This window comes from Tamandua tetradactyla, chromosome 5 (genome assembly GCF_023851605.1).
Source record: "Tamandua tetradactyla isolate mTamTet1 chromosome 5, mTamTet1.pri, whole genome shotgun sequence".
Lineage (NCBI taxonomy): Eukaryota > Metazoa > Chordata > Mammalia > Pilosa > Myrmecophagidae > Tamandua > Tamandua tetradactyla.
Window position 1 is genome coordinate 88,844,413 of NC_135331.1, and position 22,373 is coordinate 88,866,785.

General features: G+C 43.9%; 1 protein-coding gene across 2 annotated transcripts; it reads right to left on the bottom strand.

Moving 5' to 3' along the window:
- Nucleotides 1–17,356: 17,356 nt before the first annotated feature.
- Nucleotides 17,357–21,235, bottom strand: LOC143682605 (HLA class II histocompatibility antigen, DO alpha chain). 2 transcript variants are annotated; one of them, XM_077159201.1, is made up of 5 exons: nucleotides 21,107–21,235; nucleotides 18,846–19,094; nucleotides 18,128–18,409; nucleotides 18,005–18,031; nucleotides 17,357–17,659 (listed from the first exon to the last, which is right to left on the bottom strand). In XM_077159201.1, the coding sequence occupies exons 1-5, from the start codon at nucleotides 21,186–21,188 to the stop codon at nucleotides 17,634–17,636; spliced, it is 666 nt and encodes a 221-aa protein (XP_077015316.1). In that variant the 5' UTR covers nucleotides 21,189–21,235; the 3' UTR covers nucleotides 17,357–17,633. The 2 variants fall into 2 exon arrangements, with proteins under 2 accessions (XP_077015316.1, XP_077015315.1); XM_077159200.1 differs by having other exon boundaries at nucleotides 17,896–18,031.
- Nucleotides 21,236–22,373: the final 1,138 nt, after the last annotated feature.

A 22,373-nucleotide genomic window follows, 5' to 3' on the forward strand; every position in this document is an offset into this window, starting at 1 on the left:
ATGAACCACAGAAGGAAACTTTAATCTTGATATAAAGGCATGGAAGTTTGGCCTTTAGCAGTACTGCCCAGCCTTAGTTGTATGTCAGGAAACTTAAGAGTTTTTTTAAGCTTGTTTTTTAGACTTGAGGAATTAGAATTATTCTGAGACCTGGGCAAAAATTTTTTAAAAGTTCAGGAACTCATAATGTGTCAAATCTGTTCTCACTGTTTTCTAAGCCATTGATTTAAAAAGAATTCAAACTTTTTTACTTAATTGTTCAGTTCCCTTTTGATCTCTGGTCCATCTTGAGAGATGGAGTAATATAAAAGTTTAAAATTTAAAGGGATTTCATAGAGCCTTGTGTTTTTGGTGGAGGGTGGCAGGAATTGTTCAGCTTCATAAAGAATAGAATGGAAATAAGGTATCAGTTAAATTCATAACTACATCTCATTTCAGAGTTCTAGAGGTTTGGTGGGTTAGTTTGGGGTATGGGCTGGTTATAGATATTTTAAGTCAATCTGGCTGCACCTTCCATGTATTTTTTATGGGTTTTGTATTTTGGTGGTTTGGAGAAGTAAAAGTTCTGACAGGTTAGATATCTAACATATTACGTCAACATAGTTTCCTACAAATTTAACCCAGGGAAATTATAAATGCTATAAAAAATGGAAGATGTTGCTCCATTTGACCACAATGCATGCTGACACTAGGAATTGCCTTTGGAATTTCAGTTTTGAACAGTCTGCACTTCAGTTTATTTGCCTTGAATTTATTGGTCCAAGCCCCAGCTCAACTCCAGTCCATCCTTTAATACATTGTAAGTCCCATTGTGTTCCATATTGATTTGGAAGTGACTGCCTTCCAAAAAACAAGCACAATTCTCAGGACAACCAGAAAACCCAACTGAAGACCTGTTATAGGCATTATTTACTCTCAGGCTCATCCCAACTCGGGATCATCAGGGTTTCAACAGCTCTTGTGTTTGATTTTTTCTCACACTGTTTTCTCCTATTTGATGCTTTCATAGAAAATAAGATCTATAATTTCAACAGACCCCCCCAAAAGAAAAATACTTTTCCCCCAAGTCACAGCAGAAGGCTGAACTAGAGTACCGAGCCCACTGAACTAGAAGCTGTTCAATGACCACCTCCTAAAAGCAATCCGATTTGCCATTGGCCGTGCTTAAGGAATTTTCTATTCAATTGTTTAGAATATATGTTGAATTTTGCAGTCCAAATCTGCTGGATATCCAGATCTCAAACCAAAAAGTATCAGGTTTTTTTTTAAAGCACTTATCTATACATAATAATTGTCAATCATACAATTTGATGCCAAAGGTGTCTTCCCTTACAGATCCAGGTTCCAACTATAACCTGGGATTTTGAGTTTTAAAGACAATCTTCTGCCCTTCCTTTCTGAATCTCCCAAATTTTTACATATTTTAAAAACACTTCTGACCTTGTATGTGGTTATTCTAAGGAATATTTGGAGCATAATGATAACACCTCTTTTGTGTGTAGGTTTGTCAGTCTCTTTGGGCAGGGAGTGGTAATGTTGCCTCTTTCTCATTCATGACCAACGTAAGGGGAACTTTCCAGCATCTGTCTACAGCCAGAGCCCCCTGTGAGGCCTCAGGTGTACCCTGTGCCGTTTGGTTGCTGTTGATTTGAGGGAGAGGAGGCTGGCCACAAGGCCCTGAAGGAATTGAGTCCTAGTTTGCCGAGTGGGATGGGCAGTTGCAGGAAAGAGTTTGGAGAGGCAAGGTTCACTTCTTAGAAACTGGGACCCCAGGTTGTATGGGACTGACAGGAGATCCTTGCTTTAAAAAATACATAGTAGTTCACTCCACCGAGACATTTTATGTTCAGAAAGATATTAGCTATATGAACATTTCATATCTTTCAGAAGCCTTCATTTCACTTTTTCAGATCTCAATATTTGATGAAGCACCCTCTCTGCCATATTCTCTTCCTATCGTTTCTATTTCTTCCTCTTTCCCCTAAGTGAGGATTTTCAAATTTAAGTCACATGTATATGAAGTATTTAACGCAGTGCCTCGTGTGTTAAGCACTCAACAACTAACAGCTGTTATAAAGGTAAAACAACTGATTTGGGGGGGAAAGGTGAGGGTAGAGGTTTATTTAGTCAACATTCAGTTACTGAGTTCCCTTGACTGCTTTTTATTTTTCAACAAATACTATGTCATTAGACCTGGTCACTGGACCAGTTCTGTTAAACCGGGGGGTGTAGGTTGAAAGATAACAAGAAGACAAGGCCCTGTTCTCATGAAGCTCACTCTTCATCAACAAAGTGCAGTTGTCAACCCCCAAGACACAGTGTTATACCAATTTACTCTTAAGATAGAGGCATGACTTGGTCTTCCCAGATTCTTCAGCCTTACTACAGCCCAGTTTGTGAGCCCCATAATCAACCCTGCCAACCTTCCTGCTCTTGGATTCCCTCAGGACTACCGAGATTTGGAAAGGCCCTGCTTCTCTGAGGGACAAGGACCAGGACCAGAGCTGGTGGCAGTTTTTCGCTGTAGCTTGCCCAGGCTAACTAACCTGAGAGCAGTGTCCCTGAGCAGTGAGACAGCGACCTCATGGAGAGCAGAGATGATTTGATAGGATGGGATAGATCTCATGTTTCCATAATCTCACATCTTATGTTTCTTTCCCCTTTCCTGGATATTACTCTGGATCAAGCTTTTGTTTTCTTATAGCTAGCAGTTTGCAAAATCCCACAAGCTCATTCCAGCAGTGAATAAGGCAGCTTGCTGCCCTCACAGTGCTTATATGTTGGGAGTGGGAAAAGGCATCATATTAGATAATCTTATGGTTTTTAATAGATACTACAAGTAGTTCTAGCAGAACAATGTGCAAGAGCTGTAATAACTTAGAAGTTCTGGATCTAATCTGAGAGTAAGCAAGCCTTTCATGAGGTAGTTCAATAGATCTCAGAAGGATGAGTGTTTGACAAAATTGGAGAGGAAAGAAAGAATGCTGCCAGCCAACAGAACTAGCAACTGTGAAGATAGCTGCCTGAATGCAGATGTTACTGAAGTGGCAAGAATGTACTGGAGAGTGCTTCCAGATAAGTCCAGAGAGCTGGGCAGAGTATTTAGTTCACATTAAGGATTTGAAATCTTAACCTAAAGACTTTAATAATAGTAATAATAGTTCACATTTATTGAGCACTTATTATGTACCAAGTGCCATGCCAAAAACCTGTTCACCCATTTGGTCTTCACTATAATCCTACAAGGTAAGTACTATTGTTGTCCCCATTTAATGGATGAAGAAATGAGACAGAGAGAGTTTAAGCAACCTACCGGTAATCAGAACGCAGTTGGCGAGTGAGAGTTGGGATCTGAATCCAGGCAACCTGACTCCAAGGTCCGCACTTGTAACTAGTACATTGCACTTCAATACTGTGGGCTGGTAGGACACAGACATACTTGCTCTGCAGTAGGGAGAATCATGTTGGGGTTGTTTGGAATGGTGAGAATGCATGCAGAGTGACAATTTAGGAAGCAGTTGCAGTCGTCCCAGGAAGTGCAGAAGGTTGTTTAGGATGGAGAGGCAGCAACGCAGATAGAGACAGAGATTTGAAAGTTTGGTAGGAGACGGAACAGATGGGAACTTTGTTCTCTGAAGATTCTTATTGTCTCCACACAGTAAAGGAAGAGCAGAGTTGTATATACCTCTGTGTTGCTCAAAGTTCCTAGCATAGAGTTTTCCAGTAATAGAGCCTTGGTAGTTTGTTGACCAAAGGAGTGCCCCCTAACCAGCCGGCTGGTTTGAAGGAAACCCTAGCAAGGCCAGCAGAAGAGGCAGTTCTGAGAGGCCCCTGTAGATGTCCAGAGGGTCTTTGGCGCCACCTGGTGGGCATGTTACCCATGACTTCTGAATCTCGTTTACTCCTGTAATTTGTGACCACCCCTTTTCAGGTTCTCTCCTTTCCTCCTTAGTTTCCAATACTTCAGTATTTGAAATACAAGTCTTCACTTGTATGACCCAAAAAGTCATAGAGGGAAGAAATTGGGGCCTTTTTCATCCTTATCTCTCTTTACCTCTGAAGCACCTAACATGGCTTTCCCTAGCTTCTTTGACATCACTGTTCCCTAGTTCTTCTCAGACAGCCCCTTCTCAGTCTGCCTCTGCATAGCTTCTGCCTCAGCTTTCCAGAAGCTATAGAGAGGCACAGTATTTCTAAGCAATTTTGCCCACTCCTGTAAAAAAAAAATTCCCACCCATAAATTCTGTGTCTCCATCCAGACCTTGCTCCAAAGTTCCAAGTCAGTTTTCTGGCAGCCTCATGCTGATACCCCACAGGCTCCTGACACTCCACATGTTTCCAAGAGATCCAGTCTTTTTCTCCAAGCATGTCCCTTCCAGTGAATTTTCTCTTTATGTAACAAACACTCATCTAGAACTTAACAGGTGCTAGACACTTAGGAGAATTTATAATTTAATCCATATAGGAATCCCATGAGACAAGTACTCTTATTATCATTTTGTAGATGGGAGGGAACTGAAACTTACAGAGGTTTCTACAACAAATAATTTGCAGAACCAGAATTATTAACGCACTCTCCCAGTCATTTGAGTCAAAGCCTGGGGCTCTGCCTAGGTTTTTCCCTCTCCCTCTCCCTCCCCTCTCTGTTCAGCCATTGAGGCCGGTGGATCTTCCTTTATCACTTCTCTTCTGGCAGTTCCCCCATCAGTGCCCACAATCAAGCCGGGCTATGGCAATACTTTTCTTACTAGTTTTTTCTCTGCACTCTCATTTCCATCTAATCCACTTCCCACAGTTTGCTATCGGAGAGATCTTTTAGAAGAAGATGAATCTTAACATGCTGCTTAATACCCTTAAAGTGCAAACTCCTTTGTAGGGCCTCCATCTAGCCCCTGACTATTTCAGCAAGATCATGTCCCTCGTTCTCCCTTCCTTGAAGTCAGTGCCCAACTCAGAGCAGAAGATAGGCCTTCATAGATTCTCCCATGCTACCTGCTGCCACTGGGCCTTGGCACATGCTAGCCTCTTCCTTTGCTGGAATATCTTCTCTCCCCCATCAGCATATCCCACATAATCTTCAAGAACTACTTAGTTGTTACCTCCACTACAAAGACTTTTCTGACTGCCCCTCCACGGAAATGACACATTTACACACAAATACTCGAAAGAGACCAGCTCACTGACCTACAGTGTGCTAGGCCCTCCCCTATTCAACCACTCCTGTCTCTAGACTCCAGCAGGAGCATCTAGCATTGGGTTAAAGTGCCCTTACTACTGTGGTTGTCCTCCCGATCACCAGCCTTCAAGGACTCTCTCAGTAAGCAATTAGACTGACAACTTCCATTTTCAGTACAACTTAAGCACTTCCTTCCTCCTTTGTTTTGCTCTCGGAAATACATGTCTTTGTGTGAGATAGGAACTATCTTACTTTTCTTTGTATCTTTTACCTGGCCTGCACCTGGGGAAATTATATAAATATAAGAGTAAAACCACGTCTTGGCATTGTGTCCAAACAGGGACTTCAGCACAGGTGCCACAGGAGGCTGGGCAGGCCTAGGGTACAGCCCAGGAGCTGAGATTTGGACAGAGTGCATCAGGGAGCAGGGTCTGTAGGCTAATAAACCACCCCTGGTTTGCTCAGGACTGAGGGGTTTTGAGGACACAGAACTTTCAGTGCTTAAACTGGGACAGTCCCCGGCAAGCGGGAATGAGTTGGTCACCCCACGAATGGGGGACATTGTTGTCTCTTCAGCCTTGCAGGGAGATAGTAAGAGCTAACATGCACCAGGCATTTATTATTTTCCACGCCCAAGGCTCACAACATTTGATTCCTGAATATCAAGTCCTAGTTTGCCCACGTTAGAGGAAATAGAGGCTTAGCAAGGTATGTAAACTTGACCTAAATCACTGGTCCCAAAGGCCGTGGTCTTTATTCCCACTATGCCATGTTGTCTCTGGGGCCCATCAACTTGAGTCCCTGCCACTTCCCCAACCCCTTCCCTGAGGCCACTGAACTGTGGCACACACCGAGGCCTCACTTTACAGTGACTGGGTCAAGAATAGCTCCTTGCTCAAGGAAGAGGAGCCCACTACCCTTGCCAAACTTTCAGATCAACCTCAAACTTCAACTATATTTGGGTCCTTGTTATAGCAAGCAAATATTTATGCGTGATCAAATATTTCTCATGTGCGTTTGCAAAGTGAGAACATTGCTAACCTTACATTTGGCTTGAGATTACAGGGGAAAAGGGGTTTATTCTCCAGCGATAAGCACTCTATTAGTTTGACAAAACAGAGTATTACTTAAGTGCTCTTCTAGTAACTGTTACTGCCACACTGGGGGAGTCAGTTGGTATTGTAATTGCTGAAACTGAGAATATAACACTGGGTAATTGATGAAATTCTCTCTCTTCCCCCACTTATGCCGCGTATAGGTTGGAACTGGCTTCCCTTGCAAAGGGAGGTTGTGGAGACACGGAGAGTTCCCTCCAGAACTGTTATTACTGCATCCTCCTACCTGGCTTTTGTTTCTTTTCTTATCCTGAGTTGCTGCAAAAAGAGGAGACAGGGCAGGCCATGGTGGCTCAGCAGGCAAGAATGTTTGCCTGCCGTGCCAGAGGACCTGGGTTCGATTCCTAGTGCCTGCCCATGTTAAAATAAAAAAAAAAAAAAAAAAAAGAGGAGACAGTTTCACAGCTTCTCCCATTTCTTTTTTTGCTCTCTCACAATACCAAAAGGCAGCTTTTAAAGTTTGCTTGTACGCTTTCCACTCTAAGAAACCCCAGAGAAATTGATGCTGAAAAGTTATTAGCAAAGGGATAACTGCAAAGGATCAGAAGTCTGGCATCTCTACTGAAGTGAAACTTAGTGCCCTTTGATGGGGAGTGGAATGGGCTTCCTGGTTACTATGACATTTTGTTCTACTTTCTTGATTCGCCTCCTGGCTACTCCTGGTTCTTATCTCCTCCCCATCCCAACACGTTCCCTGCCCAGACACACAACCACGCCTTCCGTAAGTAACGCTCCTTTGGTGACCCCTGTTCCCTGCTACCTGGTCAGTGACCTGGTGCTGAGACTGGCCACGAACCTCTGCTTAGAATGAACTTCTGCATCCTATTCTGGACTTGATTCCAGCCACACTGCCCGCAGCCTACTCACTGCTGCCCTCGAATCCATGTCTGGCCCTTCAGGCTGGTCCCCGGTGTCCTCAGGTACTTCCATTGCTGCCGTTGGTTTTACAACTAGACCCTTCGGAGCCCCACAGTGACTTGAGCAAGGTGAACGAGAAGTGTCCAGAAGAAATAGTCTAGGGCAGGAGAGAACGATGAGCACAGAGGGAGTGGCTGGTGGTTGGGAGAATGGTTCAGAAGGCAGTTCTGTGAGTGGGAGAAAGGCTGGCATTTCTGCAGAGGATGCCAGAAGCACCTTAGACGGTCTGAACTTCAGAGCAAAGCTCAGGAAACAAGACAGAAGGGATTCTTCCTCAGTCCGGAGAAGCTGACAGAGAAGGAGAAAACCAGGGAAAAGGATTGATGCTAACCAAGCCCCCGTTTTTTTTTGTTTTTTTTGGTTTTTTTTAAACTTTTTTTATTAATTAAAAAAAATTAACAAACGAAACATTTAGATATCATTCCATTCTACATATACAATCAGTAATTCTTAATATCATCACATAGTTGCATATTCATCATTTCTTAGTACATTTGCATCGATTCAGAAAAAGATATAAAAGGACAACAGAAAAAGAAATAAAATGATAATAGAGAAAAAAAGACTATACGTACCATACCCCTTACCCCTCGCTTTCATTTACCACTATTTCAAACTGAATTTATTTTAACATTTGTTCCCCCTATTATTTATTTTTATTCCATATGTTCTACTCTTCTGTTTATATAGTAGCTAAAAGGAGCATCAGACATAAGGTTTTCACATTCACAGAGTCTCATTGTGAAACCGATATCGTTGTTCAATCATCATCAAGAAACATGGCTACTGGAACACAGCACTACATTTTCAGGCAATTCCCTCCAGCCTCTCCACTACATCTTGAACAACAAGGTGATATCTACTTAATGCATAAGAATAACCTCCAGGATAACCTCTCAACTCTGGAATCTCTCAGCCATTGGCACTTTGTCTCATTTTACTCTTCCCCCTTTTGGTCAAGAAGGTTTCCCTTGATGTTAATTCTCAGCTCATTCTAGGGTTTTTCTCAATCCCTTGATGCTGAGTCTCAGCTCATTCCAGGATCTTTGTCCCATGTTGCCAGGAAGGTCCACACCCCTGGGGGTCATGTCCCACGCAGAGAGGGGGAGGGTGATGAGACTGCTCGTCATGTTGGCTGGAGAGAGAGGCCACATCTGAGCAACAAAAGAGGCCCTCTTGGGGGTGACTCTTAGGCCTAAATTTTAAGTAGACTTGACCTATCCTTTGTGGGGTTAAGTTTCATGTGAACAAACCCCAAGACTGTGGGCTCAGCCTATAGCTTTGGTTGTCCACACTGCTTGTGAGAATATCAAGAATTCAACTTGGGGAAGTTGAATTTCTCCCCACTCTCACCATTCCCCAAAGGGGGCTTGCAAATACTTTTCCAGTCACTGATCAAATCATTCTGGGATTCATCGGGGGATCACTCTGGACAACCAACAAAATCTCACGTGCTACCTGAGATTCCAAGTACTTATGACATTCAATCAAACTATCTACATGAGTTATATTAGGAAATGAGTTATATTTCACTAAGCCCAACTAATTGAGCTCAGCCCCCCTTTTGCCACGTATTTTGATGAGCACTTCCCATAATTATCTCGTTTAGTTCATACGATATCCCTATCACGTATGTATTATTATTCCAATTTTAGAGATGAGGAAACTAAAAATTAGATAGTGTGCATAAGATCATACAGCAGTAAGAAAGAAAGCAGGATAGAACTGATTTCAAAGTTCATATTCTTTCTTCTATACCAAAAGTTTCTGGTTATATCCTGGATATAAACAAAAAAGCAATGAAGAAGAGAAACAGAGGAAATATCCCAATATTGTTATGTTCACCAACCTGAACTGAAGAATAAGGCTAGAGATAAATGCAAATATGCAAACACACACAACTATCTATCTATCCATTCATCCATCCATCCATCCATCTATCCACCATCTATCTTTTTAAATACATTTTAAATAGCTTTTGCCCAAGATTCCCTCATGCTGTAGAAAATTTATTTTTCACTAAGCCCAACTAATTGAGCTCAGCAGACGAACCATTAGGAAATGTGAAGACACAAAGAAGAAATTAAATTACCTGGTTCCACAGCTCTAGGTGAGGGAATTTCCAAGGATGGGTTTTGTTGTCTGAAGATGGATCGGGTTAAGTGGGAATTGTTTGCTGTGGACTGAGGAACGTCTGAGCAGTGGCTCTGTGGCTCTTCATACCTGCCCTCCCTCCTGACCCTCACGCTTGACTTAGAGAAGGAAGAAGCCAATGGAACCGGGCTGTACGAGGAGTAGGGCAAAGAAGACAGAGGTCGTGACCTGTCATGACAAGTCCATGAGAGCAAAGTGGGGGGTGGGGGGGTGGGCACCTGGACTCGTATTGACCATGTAAGAAGGGAAGTTAGAAGCTGCGTACCAGGAGCCAAAATTACAAGGACTTTTCATAAGAGTTTGGAAATGTTGTACCATCTCCATTTTAAAAAAATTTAAAACTTCCTGAACTATGTGCCCTTCCCCGCCAAAATTAAATACTGTCAGCTTTCTGATGCAGGTTGACAATAAAACCTCAAACATAAAGAAAAGCACAAAATTGAAGCACATATTAACATTTTTACAGTTACAGGTTCTTCCAATAGAGCCTTTAGGTTTGCAGCTAGACCCTACAGAGCCCCACAATGATTTAAGCAAGGTGAGTTTCCTTGGTGTTCCTGAAATGACCATAGGAAGTGCTATGATAACTTTTGATTTGGAGCATTTTTTTCAAAGGACAAGATATTGATGAAGCAATTGAATGATTCCCAAGATATAATAAGTCTGAGTTTTGAAACCACGGATGAAAAAGTTGCTGGAAGAAATGGCCAAAATTTTTTGGCATGTATTTAATAGCTGTGTAATGAAATAAAAAAAATTAAGCACATTACTTCATTTCTATTTTTTAAAATTAAAACAAAAGAACAAAAAAATTAAAATAGATGCTTAAAATATAAGTATATATTTATTATAGAGCAATAAACATCCCACAGATGACATGAGTGGATTCAGGAATCCAGTCAATCATTTGATTTCCTGGTATTTTCAAGTGTGGAACAGCATTACAAACACATACATAGCCAGATACTATTTTTATTATGAAAATTTCCAGACATACAGAAAATCTGCTGGGCTTAGAGAGAGAGGTCACATCCAAGCAACAAAAGAGGTTCTCTGGACATGACTCTAAGGCATAGCATATTGTTTTTTAAGAGGCAGGTTACCATATAATAGAGACAATTACACAATTAACGTATGTTTTACAAGAAAGATATTACTTGTCTTAATTTGGTTATAATTAAATTACTAACATTTTTCAGAACACTCACATTTCCTGGAACAATTTGGGAAATGTAAGGTGCACTTCACAATGGGTGTGGGGACCAATGGATTCAATAACTGTACGGTAAGTAGTTATTGGGAGTGCTCAATAAGTGAAAGATAATAGTACTAGTAACAATAAAGACAATACTATTACTAACAGAACATCATTTTTCTTTATTTGGGCATGGCATCAAAGAATTTGAAAGCAGTGTGACTGCATTTTACCCTTTAGTCTGTCAGTTGTTTACATGTTCCAAGCATTATGGTAAGAACTTATGCTGGAGGGGGCCAAAAGCTGGATCACATCCCTGTGGAACTGAGAACAAAGGGCAACTGAGAAGGTAGCCAGGCCTCAGAACGTGGCATCCGGACTCTGGAGAGTAGGATTCCAGGGGCCGGAAATGCCCAGGAGTCCTCTCTTTGGGAGACTCTGGGCTGGCACAAGATTTGGACCCTCCAGGCGAGGAGTGATCAAACCACAAGATGGAGCCAGATCACAGATTATAGAACTGTCCTGAGCCACCGTAAGGTGAGAAGATGGCAAGTGAATCTGCATCTCTGCAGCCATGGTCGTTTTCCAGGAAGGCTTTCGGAGAGGAGGAAGGTGGAGGAGAAGCTGGAGCGGAGGGACCCCATTCAAGGAGAGGCATCTATCTATCGGTATTAATAAGGTAATGTAAGGGAGAGGGACTAGGGGAGGTGGTTTATTTAGCCAGGTGGTTTATTTGATCAGGGCAGCCTCTCTGAATTGGTTCCACCTGAGTTGTGAATGGATGCGGCTTTGGAGGCATTCATGTTCAGATCCTGGGCAGGTGGATTCCAAGAAAAGACAGTACAGTTGTAGCTTAATGAAAGAAGGGGGAGTGAAGGGAGGTGACGTTGGAGAGAAATGTGAGGTCCGTTCATGTAAAGCCTTGTTAGCCAATAAGGAATTTAGATTCTCTTTTAAGTGAGAAAGGACATATGAACAAAGAGTGTGACATGGATGAGACAGGTGGGAGAAGTAAAATCTCTTCAATAATTCCAAGATCTCATCATTCCTCAACCTCACCCCATTTCCTGCTCACTGTAAGAAGCCTCAATGAAGTGAGGGTGAAAACTCTTCCTGTATAATTCCTAGTAATGTCGATATCTGACCCTGCCCATCCTGCCTCATGTTTAATAGGCTAGACTTTATTCGCTTCTGAATAGTGATGGTACCTTGGAAAGAATATGGGCTCTTGCATCCCACAGATCTTCTCAGCCACTGTCTACCTGTCTGACCTTAGGCAAGTTATATCCTTTGAATCCCAGTTTATTCCTCTGTGAAATGGAGATCATTATACTTAACTTGCAAGTTGGGTATAAAGAAGAAATGAAATAATGCATGTGTGGCAGACTAATGCTTTTCTTTTCTTTTTTCTTTCCCTGCCTTTAGGTTTGTGATACATGGTGATAACAGATATCACTGCCAAAACTCTTCCTTTGGATTTCCCAAAGCCTGGAGCATGTTTGGCATTACTACAGGTGTCCCTGAGGAGGAGAGAAAGAGAAGAATGCCTCTGAGAGGCAGTAAGCAAGTCAGAGAGGACAGATACTCAATTTCCTACAATACCCAACGGCTATAGGAGAGACCTCAGGTCAGGGAGGAGAGAAGGTGGCGGTGGGGGTCATCTTTACAGTCCGCTTCTGGGTGCCCCATGCCCTGTGCAGAAGTAGCAAAGCTGACACTCTGAAAGGTCTGTACAGGTTAAGACATGGACATCTTTGGGGGAACCAATCTGAACAGACACGTGAGGACAGAGGGGCCCCTCCAGTGTCTCAGGGCACAGAACCTTTGAAGAACCACGGGAAAAGGAAGTCACAATGATGACTGAGATGGAATTTACCATCAGCCTCAAGGAAGGGAGATTTTGAGTCAGAGTGAAGACAATTCAAATAAAATTACTATTTCATGCACTTTGTGCACCATTTTCTTGATTTCATGGACCAAGATTCAAACACACCACATGTGAAAAACATTTAACAAAAGACCTGGCACATGGTATGTGTTCAGAAATGGTAGCCAGAAGTATTCAAGCCAGCTGCGGGGCAGTGGAAGCAGGTCAAATGTGAAGCAAATATAATGGAATCAAATAGAATTCTGCAAATGTTTTAACACCTAGTATGGTCCAGGCATAAGACAGGTGATGGAAATATAACACACAGAGAACACCTTGCCATAACGGAGCAGTCGGCGGTGATGGCAGACATACAGTTAGCTGTTGTCCATGGTAGAATGGGTTATGTACTACTGTGAGAGAGTGATTGAGGGGTGGGTTTGGGAGGGCTTCCTAGAAGAGGTGACATTTAATTCGAACCCAGAGAAGAAGACAAGGAATTTTGAGTAGTTGGCAGGAGAAGGCAAGTCTAGCAAGGGGAATAGTAGGTGCAGAGGTAGAGAGGGCTAAGCATATACTAAGACTTTTGTGTAACTTAAACATTTGATTATTTTCCATGGAACTGTTAGGAATAAAGTTGAAGTGGTAGATGGGTATGGTTGGAGAAGGATCTTCATCCTGCAGGTGATGAGAATTAAAAATAAATTAAAGCAGAAGGACGGGAAAAAGAAAATATCCTAAAAACTTCCAAAGAGAAAAACCAACAACAAATCACATACAAAGGATCAGTTTTGAATGCCTTTTGTCTTCTCAGCAATAACACTAGAAACTAAGAAACTATAGAGAAATACCTTTAAAGATTCTGATGGAATGATTTTCAACCTAGAGTTTTATACCCACATTTAAAGGTCATTCAAGTGTGAGAGTAAAATAAATACATTTTATGACATGCAAAGCATTAAAAAAAAAATGTGTCACACACACCCAGGAGGCTAAAAGAAGATGTTATCTCACTAAAATAAGGCAGTAGAGGGTGTACGGGTGGTTCAGTGGTAAAATGCTCACCTCACGCGCAGGAGACCCAGGTTAGATTTCCAGACACCTCCCCCCACACACATAAATAAGGCAGTAGACCACAGGAGGGTAATTATGGGATGGATACAAGAAACAGAAGATCCAACACAAAGGATAGGTAAATCCTGACAAGGATGTTAAAGGATGTTTCTACGGTGACCGCTGTGACACTGGCTAAGATTAGAGCAGAGGGAAGGTTCTGGGACAGTTTTATCTAAAATGATAAAATTGGCAGAATTTGTGTGTCTGATTGACGTGTCTGATTGTATTGGAAGGAAATTTGGACACATAGTGGAAACTTCTGTGTTTCACTAATGATATGGACAAGTAAAAATCGACAAAAGGAAAACAAGGCAATTATTAATTCTAGGGGGGAAAATGTTGTGTAGGAAAGGAAAAGCAAGGATGATTTATGTGTTAGTTAGATTCAGTTGTCAACTTGGCCAGGAAAGCATACCTAGTCTTGTTGCTGCGGACATAAGCCAATGGTACATGAACCTCATCTGTTGCTAATTACATCTGCAGTCGGCTAGGAGGTGTGTCTGCTGCAACGAGTGACCTTTGACTTAATTGGCTGGTGCTTAAATGAGAGATTGCAACGTAGCACTGCTAAGCAGCTTGGCCCAGGCCTTTGGAGATGCAGAAAGAAGTCACCCTGGGGAAAGTTGTTGGATCCCAGGGGCCTGGAGAGAAGACCAGCAGAGACCATCTTGTGCCTTCCATGTAAGAAAGAACCTCAGTGGAAAGTTAGCTGCCTTTCCTCTGAAGAACCAACAAAATAAATCCCCTTTTATTAAAAGCCAATCCGTCTCTGTCATCATGAAACATTAATTATTAGTACAAGCTTGTAAGTTTTTCTTGTTAATATTACGGTGGTTGTCATTTCATAACGAGAAATCTAGAAATTTTATTGTTTTTTGAAACCAATTAATCTAATAAAATCTAATCTAATAAAAATGTAAACATAATAAAATTATTTTAGTAATTTAATAAAGGAAATTGATGACTTTGGTAAAAAAAAAAAAAAAAGCCAATCCGTCTCTGGTGTGTTGCATTCCAGCAGCTAGCAAACTAGAACAATTTACTCTATAGTTTGGCCATCACCTTTACATGTTCATAATACTATAAACACTGTGCGTTGACCTAGCCAAAATTACCATATAACTATATTAAGGGAAGAGAGTATGGGAAGGGGGATGGCTGTAGAGTGAGAATGAAAAACAAAAATCTAAATCCGCCTCTTCCATAGTGGGAAGTAAAGAGATAGAGCCTAAAGCTGAAAAATCAAGATGTAACAACACAAATAAATTATTCAGAGACACAGGAGGTCGGTAACGATAGTTAGTTAAAGTAGTTAACCGCTATCGCCTCTGGGGATGAGGACACGGAGAAAGAGAGAGGGGCAGAAGATTGGAATTTGTAGTAAATCTTGTAGACCATTTGATTCTTTGAACTATATGCATCAAAGAACTTTGTTAAAAATTAAGTTAAATTTAAGCTTTTAAATTTAAAAAGAGAGACTAGATCAGAAGAGGAGTCACCGAGACAACCAGTGCAGGACACTCTTTCAGTGAATGAAACTTGGAGGAGCTTGGGGTGGGGAGGGAATTAGGTTATAGAATAGAGAAAGAATTTGATGTTCTCATTATTTGAGGGGGAGATGGTGTGTTTATAATCCGAAGGGAGTTCTGTGAAGAAGGAAAGTTTGAACATATAGGAGAGGATGTGATTATTGAACTTCTATTCTAAAAAAGACTGAAGGAGGTCAGATCGAGAGTTCAGAAGGATTGAAAAAAAAACTCAAGACACTACTTACCTTGAGACCAGGAAAAAAAAAAGTGAGGATGAGGATAGGTACAGAAATATAAAAGATTTGGACTTGCTCCTAAAAGTTTCAGGGACTTCTGGATGACATACGTATCATGGAGAAAGCACACTTCTTTTAAAAAGAAGATACTTTTAATGACTTTATTAAACCTTGAGAACACATACACAACCCAAAAAGGACAGAGGTCAAAGAAACACCTTTCCAGTGATGTAGCAAGTTGCCTTTAACCAAAAGATCAGCGGAGATCAAGGCATGTTGGGAACAGTCATATCTTCTAAGAACCAACCCATTCTCCTTTCTCTGAGAAGAACCCAACCCCTCACCTCAGGGGCGGGGTCTTGGCAGCCACGTTTGTATTGTGGCATCTTATCCTCCTGGTCATTGTATGTTGGGCTGGGATGGACATCTAAGTTTGGCCAGTCATATTTATTTGCCCAAGAATTTAAAATTATGCCTGGGAGACAAACGTCTTTATGGGTAGCTAGAGATGAGGTGGTAAAAACTCAGGAGCTGTAAGGTGGGCACGTTGACTGAAAAGGAGAGTCAGTCAACAGAGAGGAGAATATGGTCAGTATGAGGTGGGGTGTAGAGAACAGACTATATGGCCCTGAAAGAGAGCAAGAGGGGCTCGTTCCAGGTTCTCCTGGCTTTTCAGTTCTGGATTCTATTTCCTGTGAGTCCCAGCGAATGCCCACCCTTGGATTCTTTGCACCTCTCCTGTGTTTTTATTGTACACACCCTCCATTTTTACCTAGGATTGTTTTGAGAAGGTTTTTGTTACTTGGAACCCCAAATCTTCACTAAGATGATCCTCCTCCACATCTATCAGAGTCTTCCATGGGTCACTGATTTCTCCCAACTTATTCTCCCTTGGGAAGTCCACAGAGTCCCCTAGATCCTTTGGTTATTTCTTTCCTAGGACCAAATGCTTGCAATCTTGCCCCTACTTACTATATCTTGCCCAAGTCTTATGGCCTAGAAGTTCAAGATTTTTCAGAAAGCCTTCCTAGATCCCCTCAGACTTTAGGGACCTTTCCTTTCAATGGCCTTCAACAGCACCGAACTAGGTCAGTCTGTGCTGGTTACACAACCTATATGCAGGCTGGCTGCTTCAGAATCATCTGGAGAGCTTGTTAAAAAGTACAGGCTTCTTAGGTGGGACATGATGGCTCAACAGGCAGAGTTCTCACCTGCCATGCAAGAGACCCGGGTTCGATTCCTGGTGCCTGCCCATGCCGGGGGAGGGGGCGGGGAAAGTACCAGCTTCTTGGGCAATGGTGGCGCAGTGGCAGAGTTCTCGCCTGCCGTGCCAGAGACCAGGGGTCATTTTCCAATGCCTGCTTAAGCAAAAAAAGAGGGAAAAAAAAAGCCTGCGAGTGATTCTGGTATACAGTTTGGTGTGGAAACTGCTGCTCTTTACCATTCATTTGGTCCTTGTTATAAACTACCTTGTATAGTTATCCGTGTGTCTGTGTGTGAATTTTTAAGTTCTGTTTGCAGTAAACTAAAATCTTCCAGGCCAAGCCTGCGTATTCATTCTGCTTCCCTCCTACCTAGCATGATTGGTCCCAGGTGGAAGAGTGGGTCTAAGACCTGGACCTCTCTGTTCCATGCCTGGAACTCTGGGGAAGGTAGAAAAAGGAGATGACATTGTAGACCACAACTGGACACCAATGGCCTCATCAGACAGAGTAAATCTGGAGAAGTATCTTCTCCCCGGTGACTTTCCAAGCTGTCCCTGGTTGAGAGGAATCACAATAAGCAGAATACCCTGCATCCCCCTTTCTGGGTGAATTTCATGAAGTGTGTGAAATGGCCCATTCACAAGGAACACACAAAGAGCCCCAAGCTAATGAGTCAGATGGAGCAAGGCACAGCTGGACTGGCCTGAAGATGGCCACCAATCCCCAGTACTAGCTGTCCACCCTCAATGGTCTTCACTCAGAATCTCCTCTTCCAAGTCCCAGCCTCCCTCACTCCTGGGAGAACTGGCCAGCGTCTGGTATAAAGGATATAGTGCGAATGCCATTAAACACTTTAATTTAATTGCTAAATGCTAGCCAGAGTTTTGCGCAGGGCAAGAAAGCGTGTGTGTTGAGGTTGGCAAAGGGAGGTAGTTGGTGCCCCACAAAGTCCTGCCATGAGTACTGGGGTCACGTACTCCAGTACATGAGGGGAGGGGACACGTGGGACAGATGTCGGTCGCATTCGAGGTCAGCGTAGTAGGGATGTAGTTAACACAGTGTGCACTGAGCATGCGGGGGCTGCCAGAAACCTGCCAGGACTCCGCGAGGGGTCTCCCGCAATCACCTCCTCTCAGAAGGGCCATCACCTATGGTGGCAAACACAACACAACCAAGATTGTTCAAGCTCATGACTCGGGTCCTATCTCTGAGCACCCCACCAACCCCCAAACCTCACCTCTGCTCTTCTATTTCCTGTTCACTACTTGCCTATTTGACCCTCCCCTGGTCCCATCCCCCTCCCACCCCGAATCTCTGCTCCTCCACCCTCATCCTGCTCAGAGTCACCCACTGTCCGCCCCTGGACTCCCGGGGCCCTCTGCACCTGGGGGCCCTGGACAGGCGTGTGCCTGTGATGATGAGGATGGTGCCCACGAGGACGCCCAGCAGGCCCATGGCCAGGCCCAGGACACAGACGAGGGTCGTGGCCATACCTGGCAGCGGGGTAGGCACGCGGGGCTCTGGGAGAGAGGACAAGGGTTAGGGACAAGGGAAGGGATTCCAGAGCTCAGGAAACATGAGTCTGAGGAGGGAAGGCTGGGGAGGGGGCTCCCTACCCCAGTGCCTGAGGAGCGGCCCGTCCAGGCCCCAGTGCTCCACCCGGCAGTCGTAGACGTCCTCGGCAGATGGCACGAAGGTCAGATAGTGGAACTTGCGGAACAAGTGGTCGGGCCGGGAGTAGAAGCTGGTCTGGGCAACGCCCTCCGTGACGGTGAGGCCATTGCGCAACCAGGTGATGTTGATCACAGGGGGGAAGAAGGCGTCCACCATGCAGATGAGGATGTTGGGCTGGCTCAGCTTCACCGGAAACTTGGGGAGCACCGTGACCTTTGGGGGCACTAAGAGGGAAAGGCCCTGAATCCCGAAGGCTCAGCGCTGACATCCCGGGGCTCCCAGAGGACTCGGGTTGAGGGGCGTTTCCTCCTATTTAGCCGTCTGTGGGCAGGGGGTGCTCTGGGGCTGGGTACAGTGTTGCTGAGACGCCAGGGCAGGGAAACGGAGGGAGAAGAGACAGAGGACAGCAGTGGGACACAAAGGGGCTCCTACGTGTTACAGTTCCCTGAGGGAGTACCTGGTGGGCACAGCCCTTCCTCGTGAACGAAGAGGCTGCTGAAAGGGTCTGGGAAGGTCTATGGACTCCTGGGAAAGAAGGGAACTGGGCATGACAGTCGCGGGTTCTGAGAGAGCGCTGTGTCCCTGAGAGGGGAGAGAGGCCTCAAGGCCCCTCTGGGTTTCTCCTGCCTGACCGAGTGGGGCAGAGGAGGGGCCAGGTACCATTGCAGGCTCTGGTGCGGTTGGAACGCTCCACCAAGACGTCCAGATGGGCTCTGATCACGGCGATGCTGGCCAGCCCCCCCTGAGGGTCGAAGTAGGCAAAGTCACCAAACGCAGGCAGACGCCACGCAGCTTCTTTTTTCTTCAGGTCCACAGAGAACAGTTGCTCCCCATCGAATTCATGGGTGAACTGACCCGAGGCATCGTATGACTGGTAGAAGGCTGGTCCGTAGGAGCCCATGTGGTCGGCTGTATTGGGTGGGTTCAAGGTCAGGGAGAGAGAAGGGAACGTGTCATGTCCGTGAGCCCTACAGGGCCATGTGTCGTGTACCTGAGCCTGTGCCCCCTTCTGGGTTCTGTGTGGGGCAGAGTCCTGTTCTGACACTGAACTGGCAGTGGACGGAGGAAAGGCTACTGGGAGTGGGAGCAAAGAGCAGGGGGAGGGAAACAGTTCCATCGCACCGTGGCTAGCCCGGATGCGGTGTGGCCCACTGGCTGTGGGGGAGAGGACAGGAGAGGCTGCTCAAAGTGTGCTTGGGATCCCCAGAGTTAAGTCTCAGCTGTGATCACCGCTCTTGCTGTGCTGGTAGGTCCTGCGAATAAAATGGAAATCTGGGGAGGATGAGAAAATGATTAAGGAGAGAAGCACAGCTGGAGCTTTAGGGATAGACGCAGTGTAGAGGGTATGAGGGAAAACAGGCGATGGGGCTAAGAACTAAGACGGCAGCACAGAGACCAAGGGGACAGACAAAGGCAGCCTGAGGCACTGGAAGGCACTGGACAGGGAGCTGGAAGCCCAAAGCCCATGCCCCAACCCTGCCTTCCCAGAGCATTGCATTGAACATGTCTCTTCCCATAACTTAGGCTCCATGTCCTAGACATGAGAAGTTAGGTTTATTTTTTATTTGTTATTGATATATATTTTATATTCACATACCATGTAATCATCCAAAGTGTGCTATCAACGGTTCACAATAGCATCATACAGCTGTGCATTTATCATCACAATTGGCCTTTTCTTTTTTGTGAAAAATAGCATATATACAAAAAAGCAATATATACATATATACAAAATGTATATATTGTACATATATACAAATGTTCATATATACAAAAAAAGCAATAAATTTCTACAAAATTAGTTGTAGAACAGAGTTCAGAGTTTGGATGGTTATAATTCTGCAATTTTAGGTTTTTACTTCTAGCTGCTCTGAGATACTGGAGATTAAAAGAAATATTGATATAATGATTCAGCAATCATACTCATTTGTTAAACCCTACCTTCTCTGTATAACTTCACCATCACCATCTTTCTATCCCACTCTTTACAGGTATTTGGACTATGCCCATTCTAACTCTTTCACGTTGGGAGGGGCTGTCAATAATATGGAATAAGGAGATGGAACTATCTGATGTTCTGGAGAGGCTGGGCCCTCCAGGTTTCAGGACTTATCTGGTCCAGGGACCCATCTGGAGGTTGTAGGTTTCTTGAAAGTTACGCTAGTGAATGGAACCCTTGTGGAATCTTATACATTGCCCTAGATGTTCTTTAGGATTGGCTGGAATGGTTTTCGTTGGGGTTTGGCAAGTTAAGGTAGGTAGCAATGTCTAACTGAAGCTTGCGTAAGAGCAACCTCCAGAGTAGCCTCTCAGCTCTATTTGAACTCTTTTAGCCACTGAAACCTTAGTTTTTATAAGAATTTAGGTTTTGATTGGTAGAATTCCCTTAGAATTCTATGAAATTATTTTTTTTACCAGTTGTTGAGTGACCGCTGTGTGCTCAGCCCAATGCCAGGCCCCAGGGGAATCCAGATGAACAAGCTGTGCAGTCCCACCCCAGTCTCATCCCACCACCACTGCAAGGAGCTCATGTCTAGAGTAGGATGAAGACAAGATAAACAGGTAACTACTGACATGGTGATAAAAATGGCCATGGAACTGGACTTGAATGGGCATGTTACAATCCAGGAAGTGGTAGCGAAATCTCTGGGCAGCAGGATAGAGATGTAGGTCTCAGAAAGGAGGAAGGAATGGGGAGAACCTGAACATTGAAGAAAGTCAAGAGGAGATGCTAGCCCTGCTGGACTCAGTTGCACCCATATTTTAGATCTAGACGGGACAGGAGAGAGGTGATAAGGGTTTTGGGATATCTTTGGGAAGGAAGTTGCCCATAGACCAGAGAAGGAGGAGCAGGCCATTCTCTGTGCTGTCTCCCTGGGACAACTCGGCTCCCTAACCCTCCTCTCCCACCCAGTACTCACCCTGGATGGCTCCTACTTCCTGGGGACTCAGGAGGGTCACCAAGGTGTGGAGTTCCAGGACTAGCACCCCACTGAGGACCATTGCTTTCTGGTGATTTAACCAAATAAGGCTCAGTCTATGGTGGGGAGAAAAGAGCTAGGGCGGAGGTAAGGAGGAAGAAAACAGAGGCTAGATTGGGGAAGACCTCTGCAGTGTTTGGCCAATCAGAGAAATTCCCTGAGTCAATGTATCTGTTGCTAGGTGAAGAGGTAGAGTAAAGGGCCTGCTTGAGAAGACAGGAGAATCATTGGACCCTGAGGACTAAGGCAGCTTGATCTGCAGGAAGGGCAATAGGAAGTTTCTATTTGGGGACGGAAGGGGTTTACATCAACTGTTACTACATCCTCCAAGAAGGGATGGAGAGAGAAAAGACAGAGCACTGCACAGCTGGTCACAAATAATCCTCTCTCTGCCTTGATCTGTGGTGAAAGGAATCCTACTCTCTCTATAAGTTTCCGCAGACAAATTTAGAGTTAAATGAAATAAATTTTACTAAGAAGCTTTCAAAGGAAACACTGGATACCCAGTAAATAAAAACCTTTAGACTTCTAAATAACTTTCACGATTTTTACTGTGTTATGTGAGAAAGCAGGTAGAGTTGTTGGAGATGTTTAGCTGAAAGGAGAGATGTAAGGAATATTAAGGGGCAGTTGTGAGGCGGGCACAGGCGCTGAGTGATCTCCCCTTGTCCTTCCAGGTCCACTGAGCACCTCCTCCACTCCCCTTTTTGATCGCAGGACAAAAGACAAAGGGTGAACTCCCATGCAAAGTTCATGATAACGAATGTTGCCTCTTTGTTCAGAAATAATTGGGTTTTGGGTTTTTTTTTTTGCATGGGCAGGCACTGGGAAGTGAACCTGGGTCTCTGGCATGGTAGGCGAGAACTCTGCCACTGAGCCACTGTCGCATCGCCCTTGGGTATTTTTTTTATTTCAAAATATATGAGATTTTAAAAAATGCATCTTTTTTGTTATTTAACTCGAACTTATTTGCCTCTAATTCAACATCTTAACAGCATGATACATCTTCAAAATTTATCGATTTTGAAATTTATTGATTTGCTTATGGCTTAGAAGGGGGTCAGTTTTTGTAAATGTTTCACATGTGGGATAATTATAGGATATAGGGCTTTATAAATGTTTATTAGATCAAGTGTGTTATTTTGTCATTCTAATCTATTACATCTTTCCTTATTTGGGGGCTAAACTTTAAATGAGTGGTGTATTT